General features: G+C 42.8%; 2 protein-coding genes across 6 annotated transcripts in view; both read left to right on the top strand.

Annotated features, from left to right (window-relative positions):
• The window catches only part of LOC310989938 (SRC kinase signaling inhibitor 1-like), a 39074-nt gene extending 30335 nt beyond the window's left edge, over window positions 1–8739 (top strand). For all 5 annotated transcript variants that reach the window (XM_083977118.1, XM_083977121.1, XM_083977120.1 and 2 more), the window contains 2 exons: window positions 1967–2104; window positions 8288–8739. In XM_083977118.1, the coding sequence (XP_083833244.1) occupies window positions 1967–2104; window positions 8288–8293 (144 nt within the window). In that variant the 3' untranslated portion in view covers window positions 8294–8739. The remainder of the gene's footprint in view (window positions 1–1966; window positions 2105–8287) is intronic.
• Window positions 8513–14323, top strand: LOC310989842 (uncharacterized protein; the record flags this gene model as incomplete). Its single annotated transcript, XM_083976994.1, has 2 exons — window positions 8513–8534; window positions 8631–14323. 2 exons carry the CDS (start codon window positions 8513–8515, stop codon window positions 9224–9226), a joined length of 618 nt encoding a protein of 205 aa, XP_083833120.1. The 3' UTR covers window positions 9227–14323.
• Window positions 14324–14482: the final 159 nt, after the last annotated feature.

The following is a 14482-nucleotide window of genomic DNA, read 5'->3' as shown; positions in this document are numbered from 1 at the left end:
GAGTTACAGCGGGGCTCCGTGCAGCACTGCATGTCCATATGATGGTTGCAAACGGAGTTCACTTTTCTTCGTCCAAAAAGACACACCAAAAAAACCATCCAAATACCTCCATAGTGCTCGTCTGTAATGTCCCTCTTGTATTGAAGCCCCGACATGAGAAATTGTTCCGAAAAAAATTAAATAAGTATATGTTTGAAGCTTGTTTGTAGCGGAAGCTCCCAGTGTTGCTCTGCTGGAATCTCGCGCGAGCCGTGAATTGGGTGTCAATGCAAATTGCGCGAGATTTGCACAGACACAGGCACTGGGAGCTTCCGCTACAAACAAGCTTAAAACATAGATTTATTTAATTTTTTTCAGAACAATTTCTCGTGTCAGGGCTTCAATACAAGAGGGACATTACAGACGAGCACTATGTAGGTAGGTATTTGGATGTTTTTTGGTGTGTCTTTTTGGACGAAGAAAAGTGAGCTCTGTTCGCTACCGTCGTATGGACATGCAGTGCTGCACGGAGCCCCGCTGTAACTCTGAGAAGGCACGGAGGACTCTGAAACTTCTCCCAGCCCTTAGTCGACATGAGGGGGAGTAGATAATGAGTGAAATTTGAATTTTGGGTGAACTATCCCTTTAATTCAACATTATCCCTTTCAAATCGTATATCTGTTTCATATTTATTTAAATAAATGCAAATGTCATGTACTGTCACATCATTATTATAGTTACTTGCTGACCTTCTGTTTAAAAATTAAAAGGAAAAAATAACAAGTAACTTCATCATCAATCATCATCAGTTGATTCTTTACCAGAACAGAAACCCGTCTCTTACTGCAAAGCCAACATGACTTCTAATCCACCCCTTTGTTAACAGCTGCCGTCCACGTGTTAAACTGTATTACGAGTAGCCTCCTTTCAACTCACCTCCAGTTGACCGCACCTCCACAAAAGATTAGCGCATTAATCAAAAGACTCATTGCATATCACCGTGTCAGCTGCCACTTCAGTGAGGTGTCTCTGACAGCTCGGCGTACTATTCCCTGCTGCTCCAAAGTGGAGCCTCCCACTCAGGGCAGGGCTGCCACGCTTGACAGTCACGCTGTCTTGGTGAGTTTCAGCCCCTCTGATGTGGAGCCAGGGAGCGTTCCCATGGGTGTGGGTGAGGATTACAGAGTCTTCACACATTATTTCATCACTCCAACTTCAACCACGCTCCATCATTTCAGCATGACCCCTTCTTCCTACTCTTGTCCAACGTTTGCTCGTGCGCTTTTAACCAGATTCACGCTGACAAGTGATCTCACTGTCAAGGCCCATCGCAGTTCAGCTTTCAATTAAGACATTAGAACGAGGATTGATCCATTAAGTATTTAGTAGACTGGATATTTTTTCCTGTATTTTAAAAATTCAGCTTTACGTCAGGAGAGGAAATCAGCAAAGAGGGAAGACAGGCATGAATTAGCGTAGCAGAGGAAAGACTGGCTATTTGAGATTGCGGTTAATTTTTTTTTTGTTTGTTTTCCCTTCAGCTAATGTGTGTGTGTGCAGAGGAGGCGCAGTTGGATGGAAATTTCACTGGATGTGTATTTTGTTTATGTGTGTATTAGACAGTCGACGTAGTAACTCAGCAGGAAAGATCATTAAGCACTCTGCCTGCGGTGAGGATAGGCCATGCAACGTCAGTTTTGATGGGGCGTTTCTATATTCTCGTCTTTGTCGCTTTCCACTGATAGATGGTGAAACTCTGTGAAGTGGATATTTCAGTTTTTATATTGGCTACAAGCTCTGATCTTAAAAACCTCATTGGTCTCGAGAGACGGGCTCGCTTGGCAGAATCAGACTCTGTATGGAGTTTATGTGTGTCTGCGCCACAAACTAAAGGCACTGAAGAGGAGAAATGAAATGTACGAGCATGTACTGTGTGTCCACGGTCTGATTCACACTCTCTGCGCTCTTCTTCTCTCCAACCTCTCAGGGAGGGAACAGCTCCAGCATCGGGAAGGTTCTTCACTCCTCGGCCGCCTCCAAGCTGAAGCACCTGCAGCAGAACAGCACAGACAAGACTAGAAGTGGCAAAAGAGAGGACTTCCTGAAGAGCCAGGGCCAGCAGCAGGTATCTTCTTTATATTTAGGACAGCTTTGGCTAATACTACGCTTGAACTGGCAGCAAGCCTGCAGACCTTTAGTTTCAACCTCCAACCTCTTTTTTTAGGTATTTAAAGAAGAGTTTTACATAATTGGCATATAAAAATCATAAAAAGAGAAGATGATTATTATTATGGAAGGACATTCCATATTACCGTTCCCTCAGTCTGAAATTGGGAAGGTAATGATCCATGTCTATTATAAATCAAGACGGATGGGGGAAAGAGATTTTACAGTAGCTGTGCAACAAGATTAAAAACTTTTTTTTTTTCACATATACCTTTAATGACCTTGTTTGTCATATAAAAACACAATTTTTCATGGGGGTGATGACACATCCAAACAGCTTCAGCAAGCTTTGAAATTATATATATTTTTTAAAAAAGCAAGCAGAACATTTGCATCTGAACCTTGGAGCTGATGAAATATTCAGAACTGCCATACCGCCCCTGCCATATTAAACATAATTATGTCTTTACTATCTCTCTGTACACCTGAATCACCTAAAGCACTACTGCATGTCCCCATCGCACTGCACTCCTCAGCTTTCACTGAGCAGATTATGTAAAATATTCCTTAATATTCAAGACATGCGATTTAAGTTTTCTGCATTTTAAACAGTATTGATAAAATGATGATGAATTTAAAACGGGTCAACCTGAAGATAGGACGTTTTTTTGATGGTGGAATCACGCCATGGTGACAGCTCATTATCATGGGATTGTCAAAACAGATCTAAGGAGCATATCTGCATGAGGACAGGATGATATGGTGGAGAATGAGCCACTTACCTAAACATTGTTGTTATCTCTAAAAGTATAGAAATTATTGTATCTAGACTCATTAAAAACTTTTATTTAGCCTTATGTACAACCAACCATACCTTAACAGTTTTGCATTGAATTTGTTTTTATTGGTTTTAAAAAGTGTAAAACTTTGTCTATTTGTTTGGGTGACTAAAAACACTGTAAATGTGTTTACTCCTTCAGAAATGTTTGATCGCTGAAGTGTGGCGGAAAGCCAGGCATTCATTTATAAAACTTTTAAAGCCTCCCTCCCTCTATACATTCTGTTATTATAAGATCGCCTGATTGCCAGCTCTACAATTTTTTTTTGATTTTCCAGCATTTTAGCGTAATAATATTAGAAAAGACTGGACATAAGGATGCTTGATGGCCTCTGGGGGCGAAGAAATTGAATTGTTGAAGCATATCAGTCCAGTAAAGCCAGAAGAAGGTTTTTGCACCATGCCTGTGCACAGGGGAAAAAGCTTATTGTCAATGTAATTTGAAAAATAAGAGGAGCAGTGAAGTGGACCTAAACCTTCATACTGCACAGAATTCGACAGACCATTCAGACACAAATGCAGTCTGGAAGATTTCAGAGAAATAAATGCGTTAGGCACAGAGAGAGAGATTTGAGAGATGGGGGGAGTAATGAAGCTTTGGTCGCCTCAGACTGAGGGAAGATTGGAAGGAATCTCTGCAGCGCTATGTAATAATCGCCCCTCGAGTCGGTGGCAATCACTGATTATTCAGTATGAAGAGGACTATTTCTCTGTCACCACCATTAAGTCTTTCACATTTCCTCTCCTTTACGTCGCTCTTTCCTTCTTCCGCTTTCTGTACTCTGCAATTTACACACTCGCCCCCCCCCCTTCTCCTTTTGACTTTTCCCCCGTCAGTGTCTCTCGTTCCCTGTGATTTGGGAGCAGAGTGAATTCCTACAGTAGTCCAATGAAAGCAAAATTAATCCCATTATTTCAGTATGACACTCGCACACAGCACGCTCCCTTTTGTCCACAAAACTGTTCAAAACAGTCATTGTGAAAAGACGCCGCATGTGTGAAAGCGCTATCCTCAAAGGGGACAGTGGACACTCAAAGCTAATTGTCAGCGTGGGAAGCCGCCGGTGCCAAGCTGTGTAGGGTGGCACCATAACTGCAACGGCATAAAGAACAACAGAAAACAAAGAGGCAGCTGACCCAAACTGAGAGAATAAACACTTTTCACTATGTCAATAACTGAAATTTGTGGCATTTTGAAGTATGAGGTGCGGTGAGTAGCTGAGAGGTCAAGTAGTCAGTCACTGCAGCAGCTGCGAGAGGTTTGAAGAGTTTTTTGTTCTACAAAAACAAACACAGTTACATTTGCAGGGAAAGCAGAGCAGTTTCAATATAATATAACTGTACATCTGCAAAACAGTGTTGTATCCGTCTTATTACTACGTCTACATAATCCTCACCTGTATGCAGCACCATAAAGGTCAATATTGAATAAATGCATATAATCACACGAATAAATTGTGCAAAACATACAAGTCAAATTTGAGTATTAAATTGAATAATTTAAAGGAAATCGCTTTTATTTTCATAGATATAAATTATCATTTAAAAATGCCCTTTTCTGAAATAAAAAACTGTTTTTATTTCATTATTTCATTTTGCCCAATAAGCCTTTGATGTAATGCCAATTTCTATTTCATGCCTTTTAGCTAATCACATCCCCCTGCCTCTCCAGTACAGTAACAATGACATAACTCTGAATAAACTAGCTAATCTAGCTGCTAATAAACACATGCAGACAAACATCTCCTTTTATTTATTAACCTTAACAAGGCTGCGCATGGCGCTGGCTAACCAGCTAGACAAGGTTATGTGCTTGGAATATTATTGATATTATTAATATTTCTTCTTTATTTCCTAAATATTGAGCACTTCCTCCCTCTGTTAACAATGCAGCACCACTGACCCCCTCTTCAAACCTTAATGAAGTCACGATGCAGAGAACCCAGTCTTGTGTTGTTTCACAGGCTGTCATTCGCATGAAATACGCTCTTTTTTCCTCTTCTCTTTTTCTTCCTCTTCTTTTTTTCTTCCTCAATGTCAAACCAGGAAAGCAGCACAGATCCTGACAATTTAGCTTACAGATGGGTGAAGCCAAATCTGTCTGCTATATCGTTTTAATTTCACAATAATGAAACAGCTGAACACGGACTACAGTATGCCGCAAAAACATGCTGATTATCTTCAGTTCATCTCATCAAATTATCGAGGCGGCTGTCTCATTTGCATACCGCCTTTTTAAGAGCTAATTAGAAACTTTTGCCGACTTTATATTCGTTTCACCCAGAGTTTGTGTGTGTGTTTTTTTTTTTAAACCCACTACTGACATCAGTCAATTAAAGCAGGTTATTTATAAAGACTATATTTATCAGTCACGCAGCCTCTGTCATGTCTACGACATGTTACACCTTAAAGCTGCGGTTCCTGTCTGAGGCAGAACGTGTCATCTTCAACCTCACACCTGCTGATCTCACGCTTCTTCTCACTGACATTGTTGTTCTGACAATCAGACATGCCCACCGTGGGTGACCTCTCTGCTCGGCCCACAGTTAAAGGTAAAAGTATCTCTTCTCTTTAAACCTTTTTCCCGGACATGACTCCCTTAATGTAACCCCCCTACCCCCCACCCCAAACTTTCACCCTCCTTCCAGCTCCCATTGGTGTTTCAGATTGTTCTCTTTTGTCTCTTCCGGCCAAATGTTAACTGACGTTTCTGGGATGTTGTGAACAGAGCACAAACTCGAGGAATGAGCACAGCACTTTGGAGTCTCCCAGTGGTAGATCTAAATATAAATACCTTAAAAGGTTTAGTTCAACATTTTGGCAAATTGGCCCATTGCCATAATCGCTATAGTCATAGCAGTAGGTTCGTTACCTTTATTTGTCGGTGTAAGCTATTTTTAGAACGGAGGAGCGGAGCGGCAGGCTGTTCAGAGCTACACTATGGAGGCTAATGGAATTTCTTGGTTTCCCTCATCAAACTCATCAAATACAAAATCCCAAAACTCCAAAACGCTTTCGTGGACAAGTTGTGAGCTGCACAATCACCACGCTATGAGATAATAATAGAACGTTACGAGACAGAGTTGTTTTAGAGGTAAATTCATGCAAAACCGCTGATGCGCGTTGCGTTCAGGGACAGTTTTTCAGCAAGCAGACTCAGTATTTACCTCGAAAACGGCTCCGTTTCGTAACGTTCCATTATTATCTCATAGCGTGGTGATTGTGCAGGTCACAACTTGTCCACGAAAGCGTTTTGGAGTTTTGGGATTTTGTATTTGATGAGTTTGATGAGGGAAACCAAGAAATTCCATTAGCCTCCATAGTGTAGCTCTGAACAGCCTGCCGCTCCGCTCCTCCGTTCTAAAAATAGCTTACACCGACAAATAAAGGTAACGAACCTACTGCTATGACTATAGCGATTATGGCAATGGGCCAATTTGCCAAAATGTTGAACTATCCCTTTAAGAATTAGTGGTACATACATTGTCATGATGGCAGATGTTTGTTATCAGTTCATTAGGTTGCATTTTGTATTCTTTGTTAAGGATAATTGATTCTTTTTATGTGGATGCTGTCGGATAAATGGTTTCTCTCCACATTTTTTCAATCTTGTTTTTAATCTAAGCAAAACACACATAGCAAAATGTCTAGATATTCTGATCATATGAATATTGGCCACAATAGACGTAACAGTTTCCACCAATTCAGACTGACAGGCAGCTGATGTTCATCAACACGCTGTAAAAAACAGACATCACTGTGTAACAAGATGCACTGACCCAACTTCTGTGGAGTCACGTCTAAGTTTAGCTTTTGCCAATTTCAGGTCAGTCTGTTAAATCTTTAATTTCATCAACATAAAACATGCTGACAGCACAAACTCGGTGTTATGCCTTGTTACTGTGAACCACACTCCACAAACTACTCCTGCAAATGATGCGGGCCAAACAGACTGGATCATGAGACAGAGAGAGAGAAGTGGCACTAATGTTCAAGTCTTTACAGTGTCAGGTCCGTCATCAGTTTCCGCTCCAATGTTATCTCAGTGTGTTAATTGCCGGTGTTAAAATTAACAGAGCCTTTCTGACGATGCGGTGGTGCCGCTGTGCTCTGTTCACTGGAGCTTCACTCAGACGCACTGGAGCATCTCAGGCACCAGGATCCTTCAAATTAATGCAGTGGATGAGAATAGACAGTTCAAAACCATAATAACTCCCCCCCGTTTGCTTTGGCACAGATCAACAAGGGCATGACAATGTGAATCGCTTTCATGCCACAAAACCGTATTTTATTTTCCCATTTGGCCTCTTACTACTCCTGGCGCTGAAAGGGGCTAATTAAAGGTGCCGGGCATGAGGTGGAGGTTGTGAGGGTCTGTCCTGGGAGACAGTCGTTTGGCAGGAACTCTCTAAGTGCGTGAGATGAAGGCCGGCTGCTCTGGCGCACTCACAACCCCTGAATAAATGTGTCGGCCAGGCATGAGAGGAGTTCCCGGAGCAGAAGGGAGGGCCCTGCCTGCACTCCGGGGACGCTTGGCAGCCGCGGCCCCGTGTAGCTGCAGCGGAGCAGGTGAACGCCTCCCAGCAGCAGCGCAGTCTAGACGACGAGTACACCTGCTCTCCTCTCACACAGAACTAATCCCCGTAATCCCCATAGAAACACCGTTTCAAACTTTAGCAGCCGCAGCCAAAACTTTTTCTCCTGTTGCTTTCTTATTATAAGCACAAATAAAACTTCCCTGAAGTGTAAAAATTGTTTAAAAATAAAAAATGAAAAAAAGTGAGGCTTGGCTCATCCTGTCAGGACTCGGGTACATTTTGTCTGTTCCCTGCACAGAAAACACACAAACTGTTAAAAGAGATGTTGTGAATGTTTCATATGTTGGAACAGTGCCACCCGCTGGCTGATTCCAGCATCACACAAAGGGACTGAAGGTGTGGCGCAGCCCTGTCCATCGGAGTATTTTGCTATTTTTTTTAATGAGTGATGATCAATCATTAAAACAAGAGTCAAAATAAAGATGGTCAACGGTGTAGTGAGCAGCCGACCGCCTTGTGTTTAGCGAAGGAGGTTTCCTCATCATGTGTAGATGGCAGCCTGTCTCCTGGTCTGCGTCACACATGCTGACATCAACCTGATTAACGATCTCCTGTGTTTGTCACTTGTTCTGTTTTCACCTCTCCCTCCTCCTCCCCCTCCCCCTCCCGACTCCATGTTTCTCCTGGACACTCTGTCTCCTGCGTGACCCCGTGCCGCCCTGCACCCTCCCGGCCTGCCGCACCCTCTTCACCCGTGACCCTGCAGCAGTGAGCGACCTGTCCGTGTCCGGCCTCTTCAGTTCCTCCTCCTCCTCCTCCTCCTCTTCATGTTCACCCGGCCACAGAGCTACACACACTCATCTGCCCTCTACACTTCATCATCAGCTACCTTCACACCTCCAGTGTTTTCTACAAAGTCCTCACTCTGTGTGCATTCGTGGACGTGCGTGTGTGTGTGTGTGTGAGTGTGTTTGTGTGCAAGCATGCGTGCATGGGCATGTTTGACGGTGACGGTAAGGGGAGGTGGCGCTGCAGGCGACAGTGCCTCAGCCACAGCCAATTTTAAGACTTTAATTTTTCATGATTTCCCCTTTGATCCCTGGAAACCTCATCTCTTTCCACCCCCCCGCCTCCCTCCCTCCCCTCCTCCTGTCTCCTGTGTCCCCCCCCCCCGATCCACCTGAAGGCCTTGGGGACCAACAGCAGCACCAGTGGCAGTATTGAGCCGTACCTCTCTGGTATCAAAACGGGCATCTTCTCAAGCCGAGTGCCCTCTCCTGCGACGGCGTTTGCCCCCGGCCTGAGGAAGTACCCCCAGGAGGGGGCCCTCCCCTCCTTGACGGCCTCCTCCAGTCAGGCGAAGGCTCTGCTGGCGAGCCTGTCCGCCTCGGGCCTGAGCGCCGAGGCGCTGCTCCTCTCCTCCACAATCCGACATCACCGGCTCCTGCGGGAGCAGCGAGCCTCCTCCCTGCCTCTGCCCAGCAGCCATTGCTCCTCCCCTGCTCCCACCGCTACCTCCTCCTCCTCCGCCTCCTCCTCTCCCACCACCCCTACTCCATCCTTGTCCCCCTCCTCTCCCACCCCTCTGAGTCCCCTCGCCCTCACCTCTGCGGTTCTGAAGCCCAGTAGTCAAAGCCTTGATGGATCCAAGGAGGGGGGCAACAAACCTGTGAATAAGGACGTCGCCCGCGGCAACTCTCGGTGATGAGGAGGAGGAGGTTGAGGACAGCGGGGAATGCATTTCATGCGCCATCACATCATGGACCGTAAAGGGACTTTTTTTTTTTTTTTTTTTTTGGCTTTTTCTTCTTTTTCCTCTCCACTTTTGGCCTCACTCCAGTCGGCAGAGTCTTCTTATTCCCATGGTAAAGAACTAGCATACTGTAAATGGAGTCACAACCTTCTTCTTAGACAAGTTTCCTTCTCTGATCTGGTTCCATAGTTTCTCTGAAGTTCTCCCACACAGTCGTACTGCCAGCGTCCCAGCTAGAGAGCGCACAAACCAGCTGCCTGATATAAGCTGACGTGGATCTGGATGGATTTACTGACAGCACCAGTCTCATATATACCCCTTCACTCAATGGGATGTTAGTGGAGTAGATATAAAATATCTAGACTGTGACTTTTATCATAGAAAATAGAATGCAATAATCACAACGTGAGTCCTGTAGTTGTGTGTGTCCTGGATAATATTTGCTCTCACTTAACCTGCATCACCTGGCAGAGTGTGAGCCTGCTCAGAAAAAAAGAAAAAATCAAACAGAACAAGGTGATGATTGTGGTTTCAAGCTGTTTTGTTGTTCAAAGGGCATTTGTGGCTTTTTCATGCATCACATGTGTTTTGACTCTGAACTGGTGCTATATTTTCCCCTCTGTTTGTTCACACTGTGTGAAGTTTACACGACTGTCCCAGATCTTTGACCTGCACTTTGTTGTCAGTGCACATCCCCCACCGTCTGCTTTCATTTATCTCACATTAATCAGATAATTACACATCCACTCCCTTAAGAAATGAGAAATTAATTACAGAAAAGTTCTCTTTTTCTGGAAAAAAAAAAAAGAAATTACACTGACTACACTACACAAAAGCACACCGTAGGGAGCAGTCTCATTACAGCACATCTCTATTTAAAATGGAACGAAGCAGCACAGTAACACAAACAGAAGGGAAAAATGCAAATTATGTATTATATACAAATGTTGAATTCCTGTATGTGTGTACAAAAACTAGTTAATTATGACAATCAGGATGTTTCCACGGTAGCATCTCACAGGTTGCGCTGGCATTTCAGCACCTGACATCACAGACCATCCCAAAGACTCAAGCACACACACCGGGATGAATAATACACACATTCTGACACACACACACACACACACACACACACACACACACACACACACACACACACACACACACACACACACACACACACACACACACACACACACACACACACACACACACGTACACTTGGAAAGCCAAGCTGTTTGCAGAAGCACAGACTCTGCTTTTTTTTATTCATCAATTTATTTTTGTTGTTGTTGTTTCATGATGATTCATTTTCACTCACATCTGTTGCGCCACTGAAAAAAAAGAGCACTCTGGTATAAAAAAGAAAAGAAAATGCCATATGGACCAGAACACGATTTCAGCCCTTAAATAATCTGATAGATCAGGTGTTTTTTTGTTGTTTTTTTTCCGGACACTAGTTTGTTTTTAACTTGAGAGTTTTCAGTTTCCAATTTGCCGGCCTTATTGTAGAACTCGATACCTTCGGCGAACACGCATCGATTGCACTTCGACGTGTATGACGCTGTTTCAGCTCTTGAGAGATAGCGATCATTGATCAGCAGCACATATTTAGAGACTTCAGCTGTAGCCTGACTCTGGTGTCTCGGTGTCTCGGTGTCAGAGAGAGGAGAATATACAGAGATGTAAATAGAGCACACAGTTTCCTCTCAAACACGTGACCCTGTCCGCTAATTTTATGACTTTGTGAATCTGGTTAATTGTGACAAGCACAAAGCTACAAACATTTCCTGAGGGGGGGAGAAGAAGATATATATAAAAAAAGACGTTTTAAGATGCCGTACACTGAATTTACCACTAGTGCTGTTTCCTCGTTTGGTTTAATTACATGCATGTTGAAACATAAAACATTATGAATGTTAGGCCTTTGGTGTGCCTCGATGACAGAAGTTGAAGTTATCATTATTTAAAGCACATCAAAGTCCTCTCGGTGGTTCCCTTAAGTGTTAATCCTGCAAGAGGAGCTATTTTGACGCTCCCTGTCCTCTGTTGTTTCCTCATGGCTGCCCACTGGGGAGGTGAACGGACAGTAGTAGACAAAGGGATTTTTTCTTTTTCCACAGTTATTCACCAGAATGACTGCGAGAAATCGATTCTTTGTGGCATCGAGATTAAAACATGTGCAAAGGGGCTCATGTCAAAGAGTAGGCAGCTTGAGGAGAGGGGATTAGTTTGGGGACATGTGTTTGAAGGCTACTTTAATAAGAGCGGCTTTGACTTGCCTTATCTCCATCGAGAGTGCTTGTGATATAAAAGACCCAAAGAGATGAGAGGAAAGGGTTTGACAGTCAGAGCCATTGAGCGGCTGTTCGTCCCCGGCCCCTTTCACTTTGCTTTGTCTTTGGTGCGGGGCGTCCGTGACAGAAAAAAAACCCCACTAAGCTGAGGTTATGCTAGGACAAAGCTTGATGGGCCTCAATTATGAACAGCGTGTGCAATATGTAATTAGCACTCTCTTGCCCTTTGAGAACACTCCTGCCCGTTTGTCTGCAAGGACCTGTAACAGTGTTTTCTTTTTCCCAGTGCCTCTAAGACTTTGTTCTCGAGTGACAGTATTAGATCACACACAATGACAGAATCACACTTTACCCAAAGAAGAGGCTGCAAAAATTGGCTTGTCCACTTTTTTTTCTTTTTTTTTTTTTTTGCAGAGAGAGAGAGAGAAAGAAAGAGAGAAAACACAAACACATCTCTTGAAATGCAGAGTGTGTCAGGTTGCAGCAGTGGCATTTGACTAAACACTCCCCCAGCTCTGACAATGTGCAAAACTGCAAGCTCGCAGCACAGCGAATTAAGCCTCACCCTGGGTGCTCTGTAGCTCTGCCAGGCAGGTTCAAGCCCTGGGTTTCATATTGAGTGAAGTCAAATGAAAGAAATTCACTTACTCATGCTGTTCCACACTCAAATCCATAACTCTCCGAGTTAAATTCGCTGCATTTGCGTCTGGTGAGCGTTGGGGAGGAAGTGTTCACGCTTGACTGCTTTCCCCAAGTAAAGTCTGAGATGAAACCCTCCCAGAATTGCGTGACAGTGCTTTCTGGAATGATTTTTTTTTTTTTTTTTTTTTTTCCTTCCAAGACAAGTGTTAGTGGGCTGTGATTTCAACATGGCCGCAGGCTGCGAGGGCATGTTGAAGACACTCACAGTGGACGCCCCTGGCAATCAGAAAAACTCATGCAAACTTGAAATCAACCATAGGAGAAATATACATATATAAATATATCTAAGTGAGATGTTTGTGTATGATATTATAATTGTGAAGAAAAGTGTGATATATACATAGGCCTAGATTAAATTATATTCTGTAAAATGTCATCATCTCTTCAGTTTTATATATTAGTGACCATTTTGTACAGATTTTTTCTTTTTTAATTCATTGAGAGAGATAATAACATTTCACACTGAGATTATTTATTCATATGCAGAACATTTTTATATTTGTTTAAAAAAAATATCTGTATAGATAAAAAGTTAGCCTCTGTAATATACACTGAAGTTCATTTTTGAATTCTAGGATTTGAGTTTATGTAATTTTGATTTACAAAGAGCTCGTCCCTGAAAACGCTCGTCCGGCTCGTTCCCCTCCCGGTGTGAAGGCTCACACTGAGGAGGAAGAGGCTGGACCCGTGCCTGTGCTTAGGGGCTTATTTTGCTACTATCCTCTGATCTTTTTTTTATTATTATTTATTTCATTTTTTAATTACTTTTCAGGCAGTGGGGGTGGGTGGGTAGGGGGTTGTTTTGTGTATCTGTGGTCTGTTTGTTTTTTTGTTTCACCCCATCCTGTGTTTAGTGGTTGAGCTGGATTTTAGTGATGATATTGTAGTGAAAGACGAGTTAATGGGCCTGAAGGCTTCACACACACACGGAGCCTTGCTGCTTACACAGGAAGTGAGATGGCTTTAATATTTTTGCTCTGTCATGTTTGCATGTGAAAACGAGAAAGGTAGCAATGTCAGCGTTCAGAGACGACACGCTCTCAGTCGTTACAACAGGTGGAAGTATGTTTTGTTGCTTATTCTGCTCCAGTTGTGGCTTTAAGTAGCAGTGAAGCTAAAAACCACAAGAGTTGTTAAAAACCACCCCAAGACGGATCAATAAGGGAACAATGTGAAGTTGTTTGAAATCAAAGTTTTATCTCTTCTTTTGCCATTGTCTCTTTTTTTATATAATGAACCTACATTCTATAGTATGTATATGAGGTTTTTACATGAATGTGTGGATGTTCAAAAATCTTGGCATCGAAAACAAAGAAAAACAAAATTGACTTGTAAATAGGTCGAGTCATTCCTAGCGAGTTCGACAAATTGTTATGTCCAAAAGAAGATGTTTTAATAATAAACTATGATGATGGGTACAAAGGTATATACAAAACAATGCATGTATAGTCTCAAGCAATCGCACGGTGCAGTCGATTAAAAATGTTGTCTACATGTTTTCTCGAAAAAATTGAGAAAGAGAGCGCGAGGAAGAGGAGAACGTGGTTCTATGTTCGAGGTTTACAAACACGAGGAATGAGATGTTATTTTGGTTTCTGTGACACAGGCATGTTCAGTCTTACTGTGATGTTATGTGACAGTGAGGATGATGATGATGATAATGATGATGATGATGATGATGATGATGATGATGATGATGATAGTGGCTGAGTGTGTTGGATGTCTAGAAGGGATTTCGGAAACGCACCCCAACCAGAGAAGCCACCAGTTGACGGTGAACTCTTTCCACCGAGTGATTCTCCCATTTGTAGAGTAGTGTGATATAAGAACAAAAATAATACAGAAAATAGATCTATAATATAATGATATATGAAATTTAAAAACCTACTGACACTGGAGATACTAATTTATCAGTGTGGATGCCATGATATTCTGTGAGAAATGTGTGTGTTTTTCCTGTGAGAAGACAGTAGGCAGTTGAACTTGCCTTCTTTTGTACATAATTTGCTGTGATTGTGTGTCCAATAAAGTGCAGCTCTCTTGTACAGTGGCGGCGTCTGATCTTGTTTCATACCGACCTGCTTCAAGTTTTCTTTTCAGGAAAAAAATGGCGTCATCTTTAACATCAGGAAATGTGGATACATTTCTATTTTTAAGTATATTTTGGGGTGTTTTATGCCTTTATTAGATAGTAAGTTAAGAGAGACAG

Source organism: Trachurus trachurus, assembly GCF_905171665.1.
Source record: "Trachurus trachurus genome assembly, chromosome: 8".
NCBI classification, from domain to species: Eukaryota; Metazoa; Chordata; class Actinopteri; order Carangiformes; family Carangidae; genus Trachurus; species Trachurus trachurus.
This window is presented reverse-complemented; position numbering and strand designations above follow the sequence as displayed.